Here is a 19,026-nt window from a genome sequence, read left to right on the forward strand (position 1 = left end):
GGGTCGGAGAATCGCTGGGGGCTGGCGTGAATCCCGCCCCCGCCGTGTCCCGAATTCTCCGCCACCAGAGATTCGGCGGGGGAGGGAATCGCGCTGCGCCGGTCGGCACGCCAGTCGGCGGGCCCACGCCCGGCGATTCTCCAGCCCGCGGATGGGCCGAAGTCCCACCGCTGTCAACCCTCTCCCACCGGCGTGAATTAACCCACCTACCTTACCGGCGGGAGCAGGCGGTGCGGGCGGGCTCAGGGGGTCCTGGGGGGGCGATCTGGCCCTGGCGGGTGCCCCCACGGTGGCCTGGCCCACGATCGGGGCCCACCGATCCGCGGGCGGGCCTGGGCCGTGGGGGCACTCGTTTTCTTCCGCCTTCGCCATGGTCTTCACTATGGCGGAGGCGGAAGAGACCCCCTCCCCTGCGCATGCGCGGGGATGCCGTGAACGGCCGCTGACGCTCCCGCGCATGCGTCGCCCGGCGAAGACTTTTTGGCGCCGGCTGGCGTGGCGCCAAAGGCCTTTCCTGCCAGCCGGCGGAGCGGAAACAGCACAGGCGCGGGCCTAGCCCCTCAAGGTGAGGGGTTGGCCCCTAAAGATGCGGAGAATTCCGCACCTTTGGGGCGGCCCGACGCCGGAGTGGTTCCCGCCACTCCATTATGCCGGAACCCTCCGCCCCGCCAGGTCGGGGAAAATCCCGCCCAAGGTCTGTTACGGGACTTAAACCGATACTTGCAAACTTTTCCGATGTCGGCACAATCTAACAACAAATCATAGAATCACAGAATTTACAGTGCAGAAGGAGGCCATTCGGCCCATCGAGACTGGGCCCTTTTAAAGAGCACCCCACTTAAGCCCACACTTCGAACCTATCCCATTACCCTGTAACCCCGCCTAACCTTTTTGGACACTAAGAGCAATTTAGCATAGCAAATCCACCTAACCTGCACATCTTTGGACTGTGGGAGGAAACCGGAGCACCCAGAGGTAACCCACGCAGACACGGGGAGAACGTGCAGACTCCGCACAGACAGTGACCCAAGCCGGAATCGAACCTGGGACTCTGGAGGTGTGAAACAACTATGCTAACCACCATGCTACCGTGCACATTTCTGTTTTCCCTCTCAATGAGAAGCCGCAGAGGTAAAAGAATGATCGACGCTCGTTCAGCGACAGTGAATTTATCTTGCTGCCTTTCTGAATCGCAGTTGCCATTGGCAACTACCAGTAAAATTTATACCTGGAGTTAAATTTAGACAGGATTTCAGGCTCTCATCCAGCAGCCAAGCAGAAGCAAGAGATGACCGGGGGCGGGGAGGACAGACAGACAAATATAGTCAGATACAGAAAAACTCAGAGACAGTGACAGAAAAACACATTCAGACAGAGAAATACACACACACAAAGAGGAGACAGAGCCCAGGTACACATAAACAGAGAATAAACATTGACAGACATGTACACGGAGAGTCACCTCACTGTGGAGTCAGGTTTATGACCAATACGAATCAAGCAAAAGCTTTTTCAACAAATGGAACTGTGTTTATCTTGGACTCAGCTACAAAGGGCACATTTTGAAAGGAGAATACGAACCTTCTGATGCGACCATCAATTCACTCGAAGACACGTGGAGAAGTAACGCATGGTTTTAATCAGCTTAGAACTGAGCCTGCCTGTGATCGGTACAACACTGAAGGCGGCCCCGCGGGTCAGCAGCTCTTATACTTCCTGTAAAGGGGGTGGAGCCATGGGCGGAGCCCGTACATGCCCCAACATATCCCCTGTGGGTGAAGCCACATAATGACCCATAGGTAGAGCCCACAAGGTTAATAACTTAACACAGTGCACTGGTGAATTATCAGTAATTATACATTCACCACATTCACCCCCTGCTTAAAAATGAAGTCTGGCGGGGGTGACGGGCTCATAGATTCAATCGGTCTGGTGCACGGATCGTACGTTGCGACCGCCGAAGCACTGGTGTTGCAGCCGCTTTGGGTGGCTGTGGAAGTGGGTCCGGAGCAGGCACAGGCTTGGACTCCGGGAGCGGCTCTTCCGGAGCTTCATTCTTGTGGACCGGTGCGGCGGGGGGGGGGGGGGGGGGGGAGCGCGGGAACCATATAGGGGTGGGGGCGCTGAACATGGGAGGTTGGACAGGACATAGTGTGGGGGATGCAGTAGTGGGGGTGGTGTTGGAGCCTGCGGGTGCCAGGTCCCGGAGGGAGACGGTATCTTGCCGGCCATCGGGGTGTTCGACGTACGCATAGTGTGGATTGGAGTGCAGGAGCTTGACCCTCTCTACCTGGGGGTCGGTCTCATGGATCCGAATATGTTTTCGGAGGAGGACTGGACCCGGTGTCATCAGCCAGGGCGGAAGCCAGGCCCCTGAGGTAGCTCCCCTAGGGAAAACAAACGAATGGTCATGAGGAGTCTGGTTTGTGGCCATGCAAAGGAGGGACCTAATAGAGTGGAGCGCATCGGGGAGGGCCTCCTGCCAGTGAGAAACCAGGAGATTCCTGGACCGCAGGGTCAGTAGGACGGTCTTCCAGACCGTCGCGTTCACCCTCTCCACCTGCCCGTTTCCCCTGGGGTTATAACTGGTAGTCCTGCTAGAGGTGATGCCCTTACTGAGCAGGTACTGACGCAGTTCGTCGCTCATGAACGACGAGCCCCTGTCGCTGTGGACATAGCTGGGGAAACCGAACAGGGTGAAGACACTATGCAGGGCTTTAATGACAGTGGGGGTGGTCATATCAGGGCAGGGGATGGCAAACGGGAAGCTGGGGAACTCATCTATGATGTTAAGGAAGTACGTGTTGCAGTTATTGGAGGGGAGGGACCCTTTGAAATCGATACTGAGGCGTTCAAAGGGCCGGGATGCCTTTACCAGGTGGGCCTTATCTGGTCGATAGAAGTGTGGTTTACACTCCGCACAGATTTGGCAGTCCCTGGTCATAGCTCTGACCTCCTCGGTGGAGTAGGGCAGGTTGCGGGCCTTGATGTAGTGGATAAGCCGGGTGATCCCCGGGTGGCAGAGGTCATCGTGGATAGCCTGTAGTCGGTCATCTTGCGCGCTGGCGCATGTGTCGCGGGACAGGGCATCTGGGGGCTCATTGAGCTTCCCAGGACGATATACTATATCGTAGTTATAGGTGGAGTGTTCGATTCTCCACCTCAAGATCTTATCCTTCTTGATCTTGCCCCGCTGCGTATTGTCAAACATGAAGGCAACCGATCGTTGGTCGGTGACGAGGGTAAACCTCCTACCAGCGAGGTTGTGCCTCCAGTGCCGCATGGCTTCCACGATGGCTTGGGCTTCTTTTTCGACCGAGGAGTGTCGAATTTCGGAGGTGGTGAGGGTGCGTGAAAAAAACGCTACCGGTCTGCCTGCTTGGTTGAGGGTGGGGGCGAGAGGGACCTCTGAGGCATCGCTCTCCACCTGGAAGGGGGCGGTCTCGTTCACCGCGCGTATCGCAGCTTTGGCGATGTCCGCCTTGATGTAGTTGAAGGCCTGGCGAGCCTCGGCTGCCAATGGAAAAAGAGGGTGGCCTTAAATAGTGGGCAGGCCTTGTCCGCATACTGGGGGACCCACTGGGCGTAATAGGAGAAAAATCCAAGGCACCTTTTCAGGGCCTTGGGACAGTGAGGGAGAGGGAGTTGTAGGAGAGGGCGCATACGGTCAGGGTCGGGCCCTAGGACCCCATTTTCCGCGATGTAGCCGAGGATGGCTAGCCTGGTTGTGCGGAAAACGCATTTCTCCTTGTAGGTGAGGTTGAGTTTTTGGGCGGTTTGGAGAAATCGGTGGAGGTTGGCCTCGTGGTTCTGCTGATCATGGCCGCAGATGATGACATTGTCCAAGTACGGAAACGTGGCCCACAGCCCGTACTGGTCCACCATTTGGTCCATCGCTCGTTGGAACACTGAAACCCCGTTCGTGACGCCAAAGGGGACCCGGAGGAAATGGAAAAGGTGGCCATCTGCCTCAAACGCCGTGTAGTGGCGGTCCTCCGGGCGGATTGGGAGCTGGTGATATGCAGACTTCAGATCCACCGTGGAGAACACGTGGTAGTGCGCGATCTGATTTACCATGTCTGCAATCCGGAGACGGGGGTACGCATTGAGTTGAGTTGCGTAAACCGGTCTGGCTGTAATCAACCACCATCCGGAACTTTTCCCCGGTCTTGACGACCACCACCTGAGCTCTCCAGGGGCTATTGCTGGCCTCTATGACCCCCTCCCGCAAGAGACGCTGGACCTCGGACCTAATGAACGTCCTGTCCTGCATTCTATACCGCCTGCTTCTGGTGGCTACTGGCTTGCAATCGCCGGTGAGGTTTGCGAAGGGGAGGGGTGGGGGGGGGGGGTCGATTTTTAGGGTCGCGAGGCTGCATATGGTGAGCGGGGGCAGGGGCCCCCCGAACTTAAGAGTTAGGCTCCTGAGGTTGCACTGGAAGTCGAGTCCGAAAAGGAGAGGAGCGCAGAGGTCTGGGAGCACATATAGTTTACAATTAGCGTACTCAGCGCCCTGTATCACTAGGGTTGCAGTAGTGCACCCTGGGATTTGCACCAAGTGCGACCCAGAGGCGAGGGATATGGTTTGTTGCATCGGGAATATTGGGAGCGAGCAGCGTCTTACCATGCCTGGGTGAATGAAGCTCTGTGCTCCCGGAGTCGAAAAGGCAAGGTGTCTCGTACCCGTTAGAAGGGAAGGGGGGAGAGGAGCAGAGCATTAGTAATTGGGGACTCGATAGTCAGGGGCACAGATAGGAGATTTTGTGGGAGCGTGAGAGACTCATGTTTGGTATGTTGCCTCCCAGGTGCAAGGGTACGTGATGTCTCGGATCGTGTTTTCCGGGTCCTTAGGGGGAGGGGGAGCAGCCCCAAGTCGTGGTCCACATTGGCACGAACGACATAGGTAGGAAAGGGGACAAGGATGTCAGGCAGGCTTTCAGGGAGCTAGGATGGAAGCTCAGAACTAGAACAAACAGAGTTGTTATCTCTGGGTTGTTGCCCATGCCACGTGATAGTGAGATGAGGAATAGAGAGAGCAATTAAACACGTGGCTACAGGGATGGGGCAGGCGGGTGGGATTCAGATTTCTGGATAACTGGGGCTCTTTCTGGGGAAGGTGGGACCTCTACAGACAGGATGGTCTACATCTGAACCTGAGGGGCACAAATATCCTGGGGGGGGGGGGGAGATTTGTTAGTGCTCTTTGGGGGGGGGGGGGGGGGGGGTTTAAACTAATGCAGCAGGGGCATGGGAACCTAGATTGTAGTTTTAGGGTAAGGGAGAATGAGAGTATAGAGGTCAGGAGCACAGATTTGACGTCGCAGGAGGGGGCCAGTGTTTAGGTAGGTGGTTTGAAGTGTGTCTACTTCAATGCCAGGAGTATACGAAATAAGGTAGGGGAACTGGCAGCATGGGTTGGTACCTGGGACTTCGATGTTGTGGCCATTTCGGAGACATGGATAGAGCAGGGACAGGAATGGATGTTGCAGGTTCCGGGGTTTAGGTGTTTTAGTGAGCTCAGAGAAGGAGGCAAAAGAGGGGGAGGTGTGGCGCTGCTAGTCAAGAGCAGTATTACGGTGGCGGAGAGGATGCTAGATGGGGACTCATCTTCCGAGGTAGTATGGGCTGAAGTTAGAAACATGAAAGGAGAGGTCACACTGTTGGGAGTCTTCTATAGGCCTCCAAATAGTTCTAGGGATGTAGAGGAAAGGATGGCGAGGATGATCCTGGATAAGAGCGAAAGTAACAGGGTAGTTATTATGGGAGACTTTAACTTTCCAAATAGTGACTGGAAAAGATATAGTTCGAATACATTAGATGGGTCGTTTTTTTGTACAGTGTGTGCAGGAGGGTTTCCTGACACAATATGTTGACAGGCCAACAAGAGGCGAGGCCACTTTGGATTTGGTTTTGGGTAATGAACCAGGCCAGGTGTTGGATTTGGAGGTAGGAGAGCACTTTGGGGACAGTGACCACAATTCGGTGACGTTTACGTTAATGATGGAAAGGGATAAGTATACACCGCAGGGCAAGAGTTATAGCTGGGGGAAGGGCAATTATGATGCCATTAGACGTGACTTGGGGGGGATAAGGTGGAGACGTAGGCTGCAAGTGTTGGGCACACTGGATAAGTGGAGCTTGTTCAAGGATCAGCTACTGCGTGTTCTTGATAAGTATGTACCGGTCAGGCAGGGAGGAAGGCGTCGAGCGAGGGAACCGTGGTTTACCAAAGAAGTGGAATCTCTTGTTAAGAGGAAGAAGGAGGCCTATGTGAAGATGAGGTGTGAAGTTTCAGTTGGGGCGATGGATAGTTACAAGGTAGCGAGGAAGGATCTAAAGAGAGAGCTAAGACGAGCAAGGAGGGGACATGAGAAGTATTTGGCAGGTAGGATCAAGGAAAACCCAAAAGCTTTCTATAGATATGTCAGGAATAAGCGAATGACTAGGGAAAGAGTAGGACCAGTCAAGGACAGGGATGGGAAGTTGTGTGTGGAGTCTGAAGAGATAGGCGAGATATTAAATGAATATTTTTCGTCAGTATTCACTCAGGAAAAACAGAATGTTGTGGAGGAGAATGCTGAGACCCAGGCTAATAGAATAGATGGCATTGAGGTACATAGGGAAGAGGTGTTGGCAATTCTGGACAGGCTGAAAATAGATAAGTCCCCGGGTCCTGATGGGATTTATCCTAGGATTCTCTGGGAGGCCAGGGAAGAGATTGCTGGACCTTTGGCTTTGATTTTTATGTCATCATTGGCTACAGGAATAGTGCCAGAGGACTGGAGGATAGCAAATGTGGTCCCTTTGTTCAAAAAGGGGAGCAGAGACAACCCCGGCAACTATAGACCGGTGAGCCTCACGTCTGTAGTGGGTAAAGTCTTGGAGGGGATTATAAGAGACACGATTTATAATCATCTAGATAGGAATAATATGATCAGGGATAGTCAGCATGGCTTTGTGAAGGGTAGGTCATGCCTCACAAACCTTATTGAGTTCTTTGAGGTGACTGAACAGGTAGATGAGGGTAGAGAAGTTGATGTGGTGTATATGGATTTCAGCAAAGCGTTTGATAAGGTTCCCCACGGTAGGCTATTGCAGAAAATACGGAGGCTGGGGATTGAGGGTGATTTAGAGATGTGGATCAGAAATTGGCTAGCTGAAAGACAGAGGGTGGTGGTTGATGGGAAATGTTCAGAATGGAGTACAGTCACAAGTGGAGTACCACAAGGATCTGTTCTGGGGCCGTTGCTGTTTGTCATTTTTATCAATGACCTAGAGGAAGGCGCAGAAGGGTGGGTGAGTAAATTTGCAGACGATACTAAAGTCGGTGGTGTTGTCGATAGTGTGGAAGGATGTAGCAGGTTACAGAGGGATATAGATAAGCTGCAGAGCTGGGCTGAGAGGTGGCAAATGGAGTTTAATGTAGAGAAGTGTGAGGTGATTCACTTTGGAAGGAATAACAGGAATGCGGAATATTTGACTAATGGTAAAGTTCTTGGAAGTGTGGATGAGCAGAGGGATCTAGGTGTCCATGTACATAGATCCCTGAAAGTTGCCACCCAGGTTGATAGGGTTGTGAAGAAGGCCTATGGAGTGTTTGCCTTTATTGGTAGAGGGATTGAGTTCCGGAGTCAGGAGGTCATGTTGCAGCTGTACAGAACTCTGGTACGGCCGCATTTGGAGTATTGCGTACAGTTCTGGTCACCGCATTATAGGAAGGACGTGGAGGCTTTGGAGAGGGTGCAGAGGAGATTTACCAGGATGTTGCCTGGTATGGAGGGAAAATCTTATGAGGAAAGGCTGATGGACTTGAGGTTGTTTTCGTTGGAGAGAAGAAGGTTAAGAGGAGACTTAATAGAGGCATACAAAATGATCAGGGGGTTGGATAGGGTGGACAGTGAGAGCCTTCTCCCGCGGATGGATATGGCTGGCACGAGGGGACATAACTTTAAACTGAGGGGTAATAGATATAGGACAGAGGTCAGAGGTAGGTTCTTTACGCAAAGAGTAGTGAGGCCGTGGAATGCCCTACCTGCTACAGTAGTGAACTCGCCAACATTGAGGGCATTTAAAAGTTTATTGGATAAACATATGGATGATAATGGCATAGTGTAGGTTAGATGGCTTTTGTTTCGGTGCAACATCGTGGGCCGAAGGGCCTGTACTGCGCTGTATCGTTCTATGTTAACCCGGACGGCCATCGTGGAGCTCCGGAGCTGCTTAGGTCGCGACTGGTCCAGGGTGACCGCGCTGAGGTGTGGGTAGCCGGCAGCGTGAACGGAGGTGCAGGGGGGGCCCCACGATGGCTGTCCGTGTAGGTCGTACTCGTCGAGCGACGTAGCAGATGGCGGCCAAGATGGCAGCCCCCGTTGGTCGAGCATGGCGGGCAGTGAGGAAGATGGCGTCCAAGATGGCGGCCCCCATGGATCGCACGTGGCCGGCCGCGTGGGAGAGGATGGCCAAGATGGCGGCACCCATGAGTCGCACATGGAGGCGGAGTCGGCAGACACGCTGCCACCTTGCAGTGTCTGCGGGCCTGTGAGTCTGTGGATCGGGTCTGTGAGTTCGAGTTCTTAGACCTGGCCAGGCAGACCTTGGCGAAGTGTCATTTCCGCCCGCAGCTGCTGCAGTTCGCGTTGCGGGCCGGGCAGTGCAGTCGGGGGTGTTGGGACTGGCCGCAAAAGTAGCAAGGTAGCCCCCCCATGATAGGCGGGCGGCCACGCGACACAGGCCTGGGGTAGTCTCGGGTCGGGGGTCCACGAGGTGGTCGCGTGATCGACCGGGAACGCATAAGGCTCTGAAAAGCAGCCTCCAGAGAGGTAGCCAGTTTTACCGTGTCATCCAGGTCCTGGGCCCCTTTTTCGAGCAGGCGCTCTCTCACATAATTCGATCGGACCCCCGCCACGTAAACATCTCGGATAGCGAGTTCCATATGCTGAGGGGCCGTAACGACCTGGTAGTTACAGTTGCGCGCGAGGTCTTTGAGGTTGCGTAGGTAATCATCTAGCGACTCCCCGGGACGCTGGCGGCGAGTGGTGAAGACGTGTCGCGCGTATACCTCGTTCACAGGCCGCACATAGAGGCATTCGAGCAGTGCGAGGGCCTCTGTATAGGAAGCGGCTTCGTCGAGCTGGACTGAAATGCGATGGCTCACCCATGGAGGAGGCTCAGCTTCTGTTCTTCAGTGACGGATGGCGTAGACGACGCGGTGAGATAGGTCTTGAAGCATCAAAGCCAATGTGAAAAAATGTATTTCGCCTCCGCGGCCTGTGGATCGAGTTCTAGTCTGTCAGGGTTGAGGGCTGATTCCAAAGTAGTATTTTAAGCTGATTAAATTGATGCGACCATCAATTCACTCAAAGACACGTGGAGAAGTAAATCGTGGTTTTAATCAGCTTAGAATTGAGCCTGCCTGTGACCGATATAACACTGAAGGCGGCCCCGCAGGTCAGCAGCTCTTATACTTCCTGTAAAGGGGGAGGAGCCATGGGCGGAGCCCGTACATGCCCCAACATATCCCCTGTGGGTGAAGCCACACAATGGCTCATAGGTAGAGCCCACAGGGTTAATAACATAACACAGTGCACTGGTGAATTATCAGTAATTATACATTCACTACACCTTCCCAGCACTAGGTTGGTGCAAGAGGCAGCAAAGAAACTTTTGCATCTGACTCATGCCCAATTTCATACAAAACCTTTTGTCAAATTCTGCCTGAACAGTGCAAAGGATAAAAAAAAAGCAAATTACTGCAGATGCCGGAATCTGAAACAAAATCAGGAAATGCTGGAAAATTTCAGCAGGTCTGACGGCATCTGGGCGGCAGGGTGGCACAGTGGTTAGCACTGGTGCCTAACGGCGACGAGAACCCAGGTTCGATCCCGGCCCTGAGTCACTGTCTGTGTGGAGTTTTCACATTCTTCCCGTGTCGGTGTGCGTCTCATCTCCCACAACCCAAAAGATGCGCAGGGAGGTGGATTGGACACTCTTTTGAGGTTCACCGACAAAACAGAAGAAATTAAAACAAACTTTGGGACAAAGCAAAAAGGGCCGCTCCTGTTAGGGGCACTGCCCGAACATAACAAAGATCAACGGAAATTTAAAAACATCAAATAAGAATGCAGTTAAAGGGGTCAATAAAGCACCCCAACCCCTGCGGCCCACCGGGCACAGAAGGCCTCGATGGTGGCAGTGGACACTGCATGCTCCTTTTCCAGGGACACCCGGCTGCGAATGTAGCCGCGGAGGAGGGGCAGACAGTCTGGCCGGACGACCCCCTCGGCCGCCCGCAGCCTGGACCTATAAATGGCGCACTTTGCCAGGGAGGTGGATCGACCATGCTAAATTGTCCCTTCATTGGAAAAAAAAAGAATTGGGTACTTGAACTTAAAAAAAAACATAAAAAAGGTCTGTCAGCATCTATGGAGAGAGAACGGAGCTAACGTTTTGAGTCTGGGTGACTCTTTGTCAAAGCTAGAGAGAACGTGCTCTGAAAAACTTGCTGATGGAAATATGGAAGAACTGGTAGGTTGGGTGGGGAAGGGAATAATGTCTGATTAGGTCATTACCTGAAGAGAGGACAATGAGCAATGCAGCACTTGCACAAGGAAAGGAGTCATTCCCACAAGGGTGTGATTGAGGTCTTGTCCGGTTCTTGGGGAAAAATTTTTGACGGTGATTTCTAGATGAAATGGTTTAATGTAGAGGCTCCCACCTCTGTGGCACCACTCAATGTCACCTGTCTCAGCTTATTTGCTGCAGAAATCCTCTGCCATGCCTTTGCTACTTCTCGCCCTATGCACTCCCCACCATCCAGTCTCTGTTAGCACATCCAACTCCGTTACCCGTACCTGAACTCACACCAAGTCCTGCGTGTATCCATAGTTTCAAAAGTGGACAAACGTAGTAATGAGAGCTCTTTCTAAGCATGATGGGAAATGTAGCCAACTAGTGGAATATGTAGCCAGTATCGTGGGAATTACCTAACAATCACAAGTCATACAACTTAATGGCCTTCACAGCTTGGGTAGTAAACTAAGCGTTAAGGAGATAAACAGACAAGAAGTCATTTGGCCCAAGACCTGAAATAAACTTCGAGGCCAAATGCTGAGATAACAGAGGACAGCTGCAGCACACCGTATCCCACTCATTGGTTAAGTTATCTGAAGTGCTAAAGCAACAAAAGTGATTGAAGATTGAACCAAGACTGTGTTCTGCGTGAGAACCAAGGGCTATAAAATTGTGAAGCAATTTTGAGTCATCCCTACACAACGCCATCTGACCTGCATTGGCTCCAAATCTGGCAACATCTCAAATTTAAAATTTTCAACCTTTGTGGTCAAATAAGGGCACTAACCCAACTTCTTTATGTCCTCTAACTCCAATTTCAGTGCCTCTGACCCTTGCCATCCCATTTCTCCTTTCTCTATCTCCTACCTTTAACCCACCAGTGAATAGCTCAATGAATCCACCACAGGACTAGAACATTCCGGTCCACAATGTTTTTAAAAAGCAATATTCATTGATTGACAAATGTTGGCCAGATATCAGGGAGAACTCCCTTGCTCTTCTTTTTTTAAAAAAAAAGTATTTTAATTAAGGTTTTGCAGAATTTTTCATAATAAAACAGTAGTAACAATAATAACAAAACAAACTAGAGTGAACATTAACATAGTGCAAAAAGTGAATATACAATAACAATTAAATAGACATGATGTGGAGATGCCGGCGTTGGACTGGGGTGAGCACAGTAAGAAGTTTTACAACACCAGGTTAAAGTCCAACAGGTTTGTTTCGATGTCACTAGCTTTCGGAGCGCTGCTCCTTCACCTGAGGAAGGAGCAGCGCTCCGAAAGCTAGTGACATCGAAACAAACCTGTTGGACTTTAACCTGGTGTTGTAAAACTTCTTACTGAATTAAATAGACATTACCCCACATGACTCAGTCTTCCCACACCATCCCAATGAAGCACTCCCCCCCCCCCCCCCGCCCCCCCCCGCCCCCAACCACCACCACCACCACGACCCCATACGGATTGCTGCTGCTGACATTTTAATTTTCCCCGAGAAAGTCGACGAACAGCTGCCACCTCCGAGAGAACCTAGCGTAGACCCCTTTAAGGCAAACTTTAATTTCTCGAGGCTGAGAAACCCAGCCATGTCGTTAACCCAGGTCTCTACACTCGGGGGCTTCGAGTCCCTCCACATTAATAAAATCTGTCTCCGGGCTACTAGGGAGGCAAAGGCCTTGCTCTTCTTTGAATACTGGCATGGCTACTTTTACATCCACTCAAAAGGGCTGACAGGGCCTCGACTTAAAGGCTTCACCCGAAAGACAAGCGCCTCTGACACCACAGCACTCCTTCAGCACAGCCTGGTGAGCTAGCCTGGATTATGTGTTTGTCGCTGGAGTGGGACTTAGAACCCACGATGTTCTCAGATGCAAGTTCTTCCTCATGGCTATCTCTGCCAATTTAATTGCCCCAATACAAATTAAGATTAAAGTCCCCCATGATTAATGCACTGCCGTTTTTATATGCCCTCATTACCTGATTTATTCTCCAGTGTCTTCTTCCTTCTGTTATTTCTTAACAACACCAATATGGATTCTACATCTTCTGATCCAAGATCATTTCTTGTTACCATACTGATCCCATCTCATACTAACAAAGCTCCCCCACCACCCTTTCCTTCCTGCCTGACTTTATGAAAAGTCACATCCTCTGACTATTTAGTTCCTAGCTTTGATCTCCCTATGGCTAGAAAGATCATGCCCATTAACCTCAATTTGTGCCCTTAATTCATTTATTTTGTGCCAAATATTACGTGCATTAAAGTAAAGAACCATTAATTTGCTCTTTTTACCATTTGTCCCCCCTTTGAGCTAATTTGCTGCTTTTATTTTATATTTGTACACTGTGCCCCTTCCTGTCACTATTTGGGTATCATTACCTAAAAAGCTGCATTGCAATACTGCCATATCCATGTTCTTTGGAAGTCTATGCATCCCCCTCCAGAACCACAATTCTCACAATGCCAGTCAGCCAACCATGAAGGGAGATGAAAGCAAGTCGACATAGGGAAGAGGCGGATGAGCGAAGAGCATGAATTGGGCTTGGATACTCACTGCAATCCGTACGATGGATGGAGCAGGTCACTCATGTTCACTCTGCTGGTGGCAGGTGGCCGCTTTGGGTGTGAGCAACTATAGATGCCACCACAGGCTTGAGTATGTAGCTGAGAGGAACAGCCTCTCTCCACTCTGGCTCCCACTGGTAACCCGATGGGCGATAGACAAGGGAGGAGGAGTTGTTGAGATGAAGAGTTGTAATTGGATAAGGACGAGTTCATCCGATGATTGGCAACTGAAGGAAACAGCTGGTGAACTGGCAAAATGCTCTCCAGTTTCTGAGTTGTCCCGTCCCACTTACAAACAACGAAATCCTTGTTCCCAGACTGTTTATTTTGCCTCAACAGCAAAGCTGGATGTACATTGTTGACATAGGACCTGCATACTGATTAAATCAGGCAGTTTCAACACTTACTCAGCAATTTGTTTTGTATCTCTTGTGTGAATCTTGGCTTTAACTCAACGGTCGACAATGGGGTGTCTGTTTGCAAACTGACCATATTACAAAACTTCCCGGACAGCGCAACTCGCATTTATGTAATCAGCTCTGCTCTGATAAAAGAGAAATCCTTCACAGGAGCATATTTGACACCAAGCCACACGATGCAGATGACCACAAAGGTGTTCAAGGAGGTAGATTTTAGGGAGTGCCTTAAAGGAAAGGGGAGTGGAAAGGTGGGGAGGTTAAAGGAGAGAATGTCACAATTTCGGATCAAGGTGGCTGAAGGCACGCCGCCAATTGTGGAGAGATCAAAATCGAGGGTGCACAGGAGGGCAAAATTGGAGCAGCAGGGATTTCTGGGAGGGTTGTAGCTCCAAGTTACATAAATAGTGACGGATGAAGCCATGGAGGGATTTGAAAAATCAGATGAGATAGGAGTTACGATATAGAGGGTAGTGGGTGCCTGGAACCCGCTGCCGGAAGAGGTGGTGGAAGCAGGGACGCTAGTGATGTTTAAGGGGCATCTTGACAAATACATGGATAGGATGGGAATAGAGGGATACGGACCCGGGAAGTGGAGAAGATTTTAGTTTAGACGGGCAGCATGGTCTTTGTTCTTTGTTTGTTCTCCGTGCGGAGTCAGCACGTTCTCCTCGTGTCTGCGTGTGTTTCCTCCGGGTGCTCCGGTTTCCTCCAAAGACGTGCAGGTTAGGTGGATTGGCCATGCTAAATTGTCCCTTAGTGTCCAAAAAGGTTAGGAGGGGTTATTGGGTTACGGGGATAGGGTGGAAGTGAGGGCTTAAGTGGGTTGGTGCAGACTTGATGGGCCAAATGGCCTCCTTCTGCACCAACTGTATGTTCTATGTTCTATGGCTGATTCGATTGTGGTGACGAGGCTCTTTCATACACTCTGTAAAGATTGTAAATTATGCTCTTCCATTAACGATTGAGTGAGCAGAGGAAATGTTTTTTTCTGATTCATTGTAACAAACCTCAAACATCATCACCCTTTACAACAGTCTTCATAAACCACAAAGCAAAAAGATCGACTTCTTGCAGTTTGTGGAAGTAAATTAATCCTAAACAGAGTAGTTGAAGAGGCGTGCCCCTGAATTGGCTAGTCCAAGCCCAGAATTATCTTCCCTCTGCTCAGAATGTCAAGGGTAGTCACTCTCACCTCACCTCTAGCATTCTGTCATTCATACTTTTGTCCATGTTTGAACCAAGACTGTGATGAGGTGAGGAGCTGAGTGACCCTGGCGGAACCCAAACTGAGTGTCCGTGAGCAGGTTATTGCTGAGTAAGTGCCGCTTGACAGCACTGTTGATGTTTCTTGTGTGCCGGACACACCTGGGCAATTTTCCACATTGCGGGTAGATGCCAGTGCTGTAGCTGTACTGGAACAGCTAGGCGAGAGGTGGCCCAGGCTCTGAGGAGCATCACTGAGGGCGTCAACACCATAGTGCAGACAATGGGGAGTCGCCAGGACTGGTAGAGCCTCTGGAGCTCACTCCAGCTGTCCCACCGACCCAAGGAGACGCCCAGGGCCCAACAAGCACCATCTGGACGAGGCACTGCTGGAGACCAACCTCGGACCTTCCACCAGGGAGACGACGGTAGTCTCTCCCTCACTCTTATCACCCCCTCCTGACACCGGCACAAAGTCCCCGAGCGAGCGTATTTAGCCGCATGTTTCCCGGCACTCACTGTGTCAAGAAACACATTGCTATTTAACGCAACTCGCTTCGAATAAGGGGCTCGAATGGGGAATCGCGCAGCCGAGGCCACACATAGCCCCGTTTTTTCGTTGGCGCGAGAGATCAGGACACCATTTAAAAATGATGTCCGAAAAAATCCCCGACCTCCACCCCCCAGCCCAAACACAACATGGGGGGATCCCCCACACCACCAACTCTCACGCCGGGCAACTATGGCCTGATCATACGCACGCATAAAATGCCAACTTGGCAGTGCCAACCGGGCAGTGCCTATGCCAGTTGGCAGTGCCAGGCTGGCACCAGGGTGGCACTTTGAGGGTATCACTGCCAGGGTACGACGGTGGCACCAGCAGTGCCAGGGTTCCACCCTGCCCAAAGAGCATGCAGCTTGAGGCCTCCAAACCCCTTGGAGACCCCCAAGTGCCATTCCGCCTGGTCCCCGTTTGTGGGGACCAGTACCAAATGGTGCTCGCCCGAGGCGAAGTGATTGAATCCCAAAGTCTCAGGTACCTTGGGAATCTGTGCATTAGAGTAAGGCTTACTGCCTCGTTCTAATATGCAGATTTACCAAAAAGCGATCCCGACCATTGTGGCCAGGATTCACCTTGCAACGTCTCACAAGATTGCGTTGAATATCAGCAGGCGTTGCAAGCCGGGTAGATGCCGGGAAAAGGTCTCCTGCCTTTCACTGGCCATGCTGCGCCGTGGCAAGATGCTTTTCTGGCGCAGCATGGTCGGAGGATCGTGCCGTATGTCATTATTAATGCTTGGCTGCTTTCCTCAGCTGTCATTGTCTCAGGAGAGGATACCAAGTTCACTATTTTGTTGACAGCTCAAAGGAGGTTATTAAATGAGTAACTGTCTTTGATTTGGGGTTAGAACTACAAGTCTGTTTTTGTTTGGTATTAAGTACTTGAGTGGATTTAAATGGGTTTTCCTAAATGGGGACTTTTTTTTTACTATAATCAAAGCTGTCATATGAACTCCATGGACAGGAACAGGCCAGCTGGTCCATTAAGCCGATCCCACATGCATGTTGGCCAGAGCATCGTAATTTCCGTCCTCCCCTCACAGCCATGTGATCTCCTCAGAGAAGCAAAAGAACTTTCTGTTTTCTTAGGGTACATTACCAAGTATAAAGAAATGGGGAATCCGAGACCAACAACAGATGCACAAAGGCCCGAAAGGAGGCAATAGGTGAGGTATCACATTGGGTCAGGCACCTGAAGTGTTATTCTATAACAGCAAATTGGGAAATTGAAACTTTGTACTTATGGCAGAAATGAAAACAATAATCAGCAGTTAACATTCACAGGGTTCTTGTATTTCTGAGAAGAAATCTTTGGTATTGGAACAAAGATATCAGAGTTACAGCTTCAATCTTGGAATATGCAGGTTCTGTGTAGGGTCCTTATATGGTGAGAGATATCAATAAGCTGAAGTACGATGCAAAAACATGCTGCGGGATTCTCCGTTGGCACGATCCTCCACTCCGCTGGCAGCGCACCCACTCCGGCAGGTTTCCCGATGGCGTGGGGGTGGCCAAAATGGGAAACCTCATTGGCCTGCTTCGGGAATGGAGAATCCCGCTGCTGGCGGGGGTGCGCTGCGCCGGAAAACGGGGCTGGCGGGATGGAGAATCCTGCCCAAGCTGCACAATTCAACATGGGAAATACACCAGTGTCACATGCTTGATCAGAAACTTGGAATGGGAATCACTGCAGCAAAGAGGGGCAATATTGACTGACCATGTTCTATAAAATATGGAATGGACGGGTGGAAATTGCCCCTCCCAGCAACGATGTAACACAAACTAACCATCCACACAAACTACAAAGACCATTTGCATCCAAGACAGTGTATCGACAATCTTTCTCCCGAAGGACAATCCCACAGTGGTTAAAGTAGCCAAAGGAAATCGTCACATTTCCATCACTGGAAATCTTCAAGACCCATCTCTGGATCATCTTCCTTTAGATGTTTTCATCATTATCATGGTACACTATCACAGTGGCTAGCACTGCTGACTCACAGCGCCAGGGACCCGAGTTCGACTCCGGCCTTGCGTGACTGTGTGGAGTTTGCACGTTCTCCCAGTGTCTGTGTGGGTTTCCTCCTGTGCTCTAGTTTCCTCCCATAGTCCAAAGGTGTACAGGTTAGGTGGATTGGCCAGGCTAAATTGCCCCTTAGTGCCCAAAGATGTGAAGGTTAGGTGAGGATACAGCAGGGAAATGGGACTAGGTTGGGTGTTCTTTCAGGAGGGTTGGTGCAGACCCGATGGGCCAAGTGGCCTCCTTCTGCACTGTAGGGATTCTATCAGCGGATGATTGGTTCAGCTGGCGCTAACCACATTTATAAATGATGTGGAGATGCCGGCGTTGGACCGGGGTGAGCGCAGTAAGTCTTACAACACCAGGTTAAAGTCCAACAGGTTTGTTTCAAATCACTAGCTTTCGGTGCACTGCTCCTTCCTCAGGTGAATGTAACATTTATAAATGTTAATGAAGCACATGGTAACTGTCCGTGTGGAGTTTGCACATTCTCCCCATGTCTGCTTGGGTCTCACTCTCCACAACTGAAAAGATGTGCAGGGTAGGTGGATTGGCCACGCTAAATTGTCCCTTAATTGGAAAAAAAATAACCGGGTACTCTAAATTAATTAATTGAATAAATAAATAAATGTTAGTGAAATATGGATGTGAGTCCACAGTTCCGACAGAACCAAAGCAGAAGCTGATTTATAAATAGGTTAGCTTGATGTTAATGTTGGCATTTGTACCACAGTAAAATTCTGCAGTTCCTGTTGTGTACCTGTGCAGCTGTTACAGCTCCTTATTCTCGCAAACAATGTGCATACAATACTGTGCCCTAATCTGGTCTCCATAGAATAAAAATAGCATATACAGACTTTTGGCAAAACAACAAAATGTATAGGATATAGCCCAAACTGAGAGTTCATACCCATCAGGAAATATTGAACTTTCCTATGGAAAGGAGAAGGCTGAAGTGGGTGAGAGAGCTGATAATGAAAGAGCTCATTAAAATTATGACAGGATTTGATTGGGTGGATGGAGGTAAGGCCGTCTTCCATGTGGGTGGAATTCAAAAACTGGAATCCAGAAGTACAAATCAAACCCAACAAAGAATTCAGGAGAAACCTATTTATCCAGACAATGGTTAGTGGAACTTGCTTCCATCAGATGTAGCTGAATGGAAACCAGATGTATTGAAGAAGAAGTTAGACAAGAAAATTATGGCATCATTAGTTGGAACAGAAGAGACCAAAGGTTGGCATGGTGGCACAGTGGTTAGCACAGCTGCCTCACAGCGCCAGGGACCTGGATTCAATTTCGCTTTGGGTGACTGTGTAGAGTTTGTACGTTCTCTCCGTGTCTGCATGGGTTTTCTCCGGGTGCTGCGGTATCGTCCCATAGTCCAAAATTGTACAGAATAGGTGGATTTGCCAAGCTGAATTGCCCCTTAGTTGTTCAAAGTTGTGCAGGTTAGATGGGGTTACGGGGAGGGGCATTGTGGGCCTAGGTAGGGTGCTCTTTCAGAGGGTCGGTGTAGACTCGATGGGCTAAATTGCATCCTTCTGCACTATTGGGATTCTAGGAAATAGCCTGCTCAGCTAATCAATGCAATCATAGCTGCTTAACACTTTCACACCCACTCCCCACATCCCTGGAGGGCCAGAGGGATTAAATATTTGTCTATTTCAGCCTTAAAAATATTCA

At 50.4% G+C, this 19,026-nt stretch overlaps 1 protein-coding gene across 5 annotated transcripts in view; it reads right to left on the reverse strand.

Annotated features, from left to right (window-relative positions):
* Positions 1-19,026, reverse strand: part of pnp6 (purine nucleoside phosphorylase 6) — a 94,196-nt gene that overhangs the window by 73,042 nt on the left and 2,128 nt on the right. The window contains exon 1 of one of the 5 annotated variants that reach the window (XM_072518655.1): positions 13,127-13,512. The exons of the other annotated variants lie outside the window; for them this stretch is intronic. Within the exon in view, the coding sequence (XP_072374756.1) occupies positions 13,127-13,350 (224 nt within the window). The 5' untranslated portion in view covers positions 13,351-13,512. Of the gene's footprint in view, positions 1-13,126; positions 13,513-19,026 lie in introns of those variants that run through there. 5 annotated transcript variants of the gene reach the window in all.

The sequence above is a fragment of the Scyliorhinus torazame genome, chromosome 10 (assembly GCF_047496885.1).
Source record: "Scyliorhinus torazame isolate Kashiwa2021f chromosome 10, sScyTor2.1, whole genome shotgun sequence".
Classification (NCBI taxonomy): Eukaryota; Metazoa; Chordata; class Chondrichthyes; order Carcharhiniformes; family Scyliorhinidae; genus Scyliorhinus; species Scyliorhinus torazame.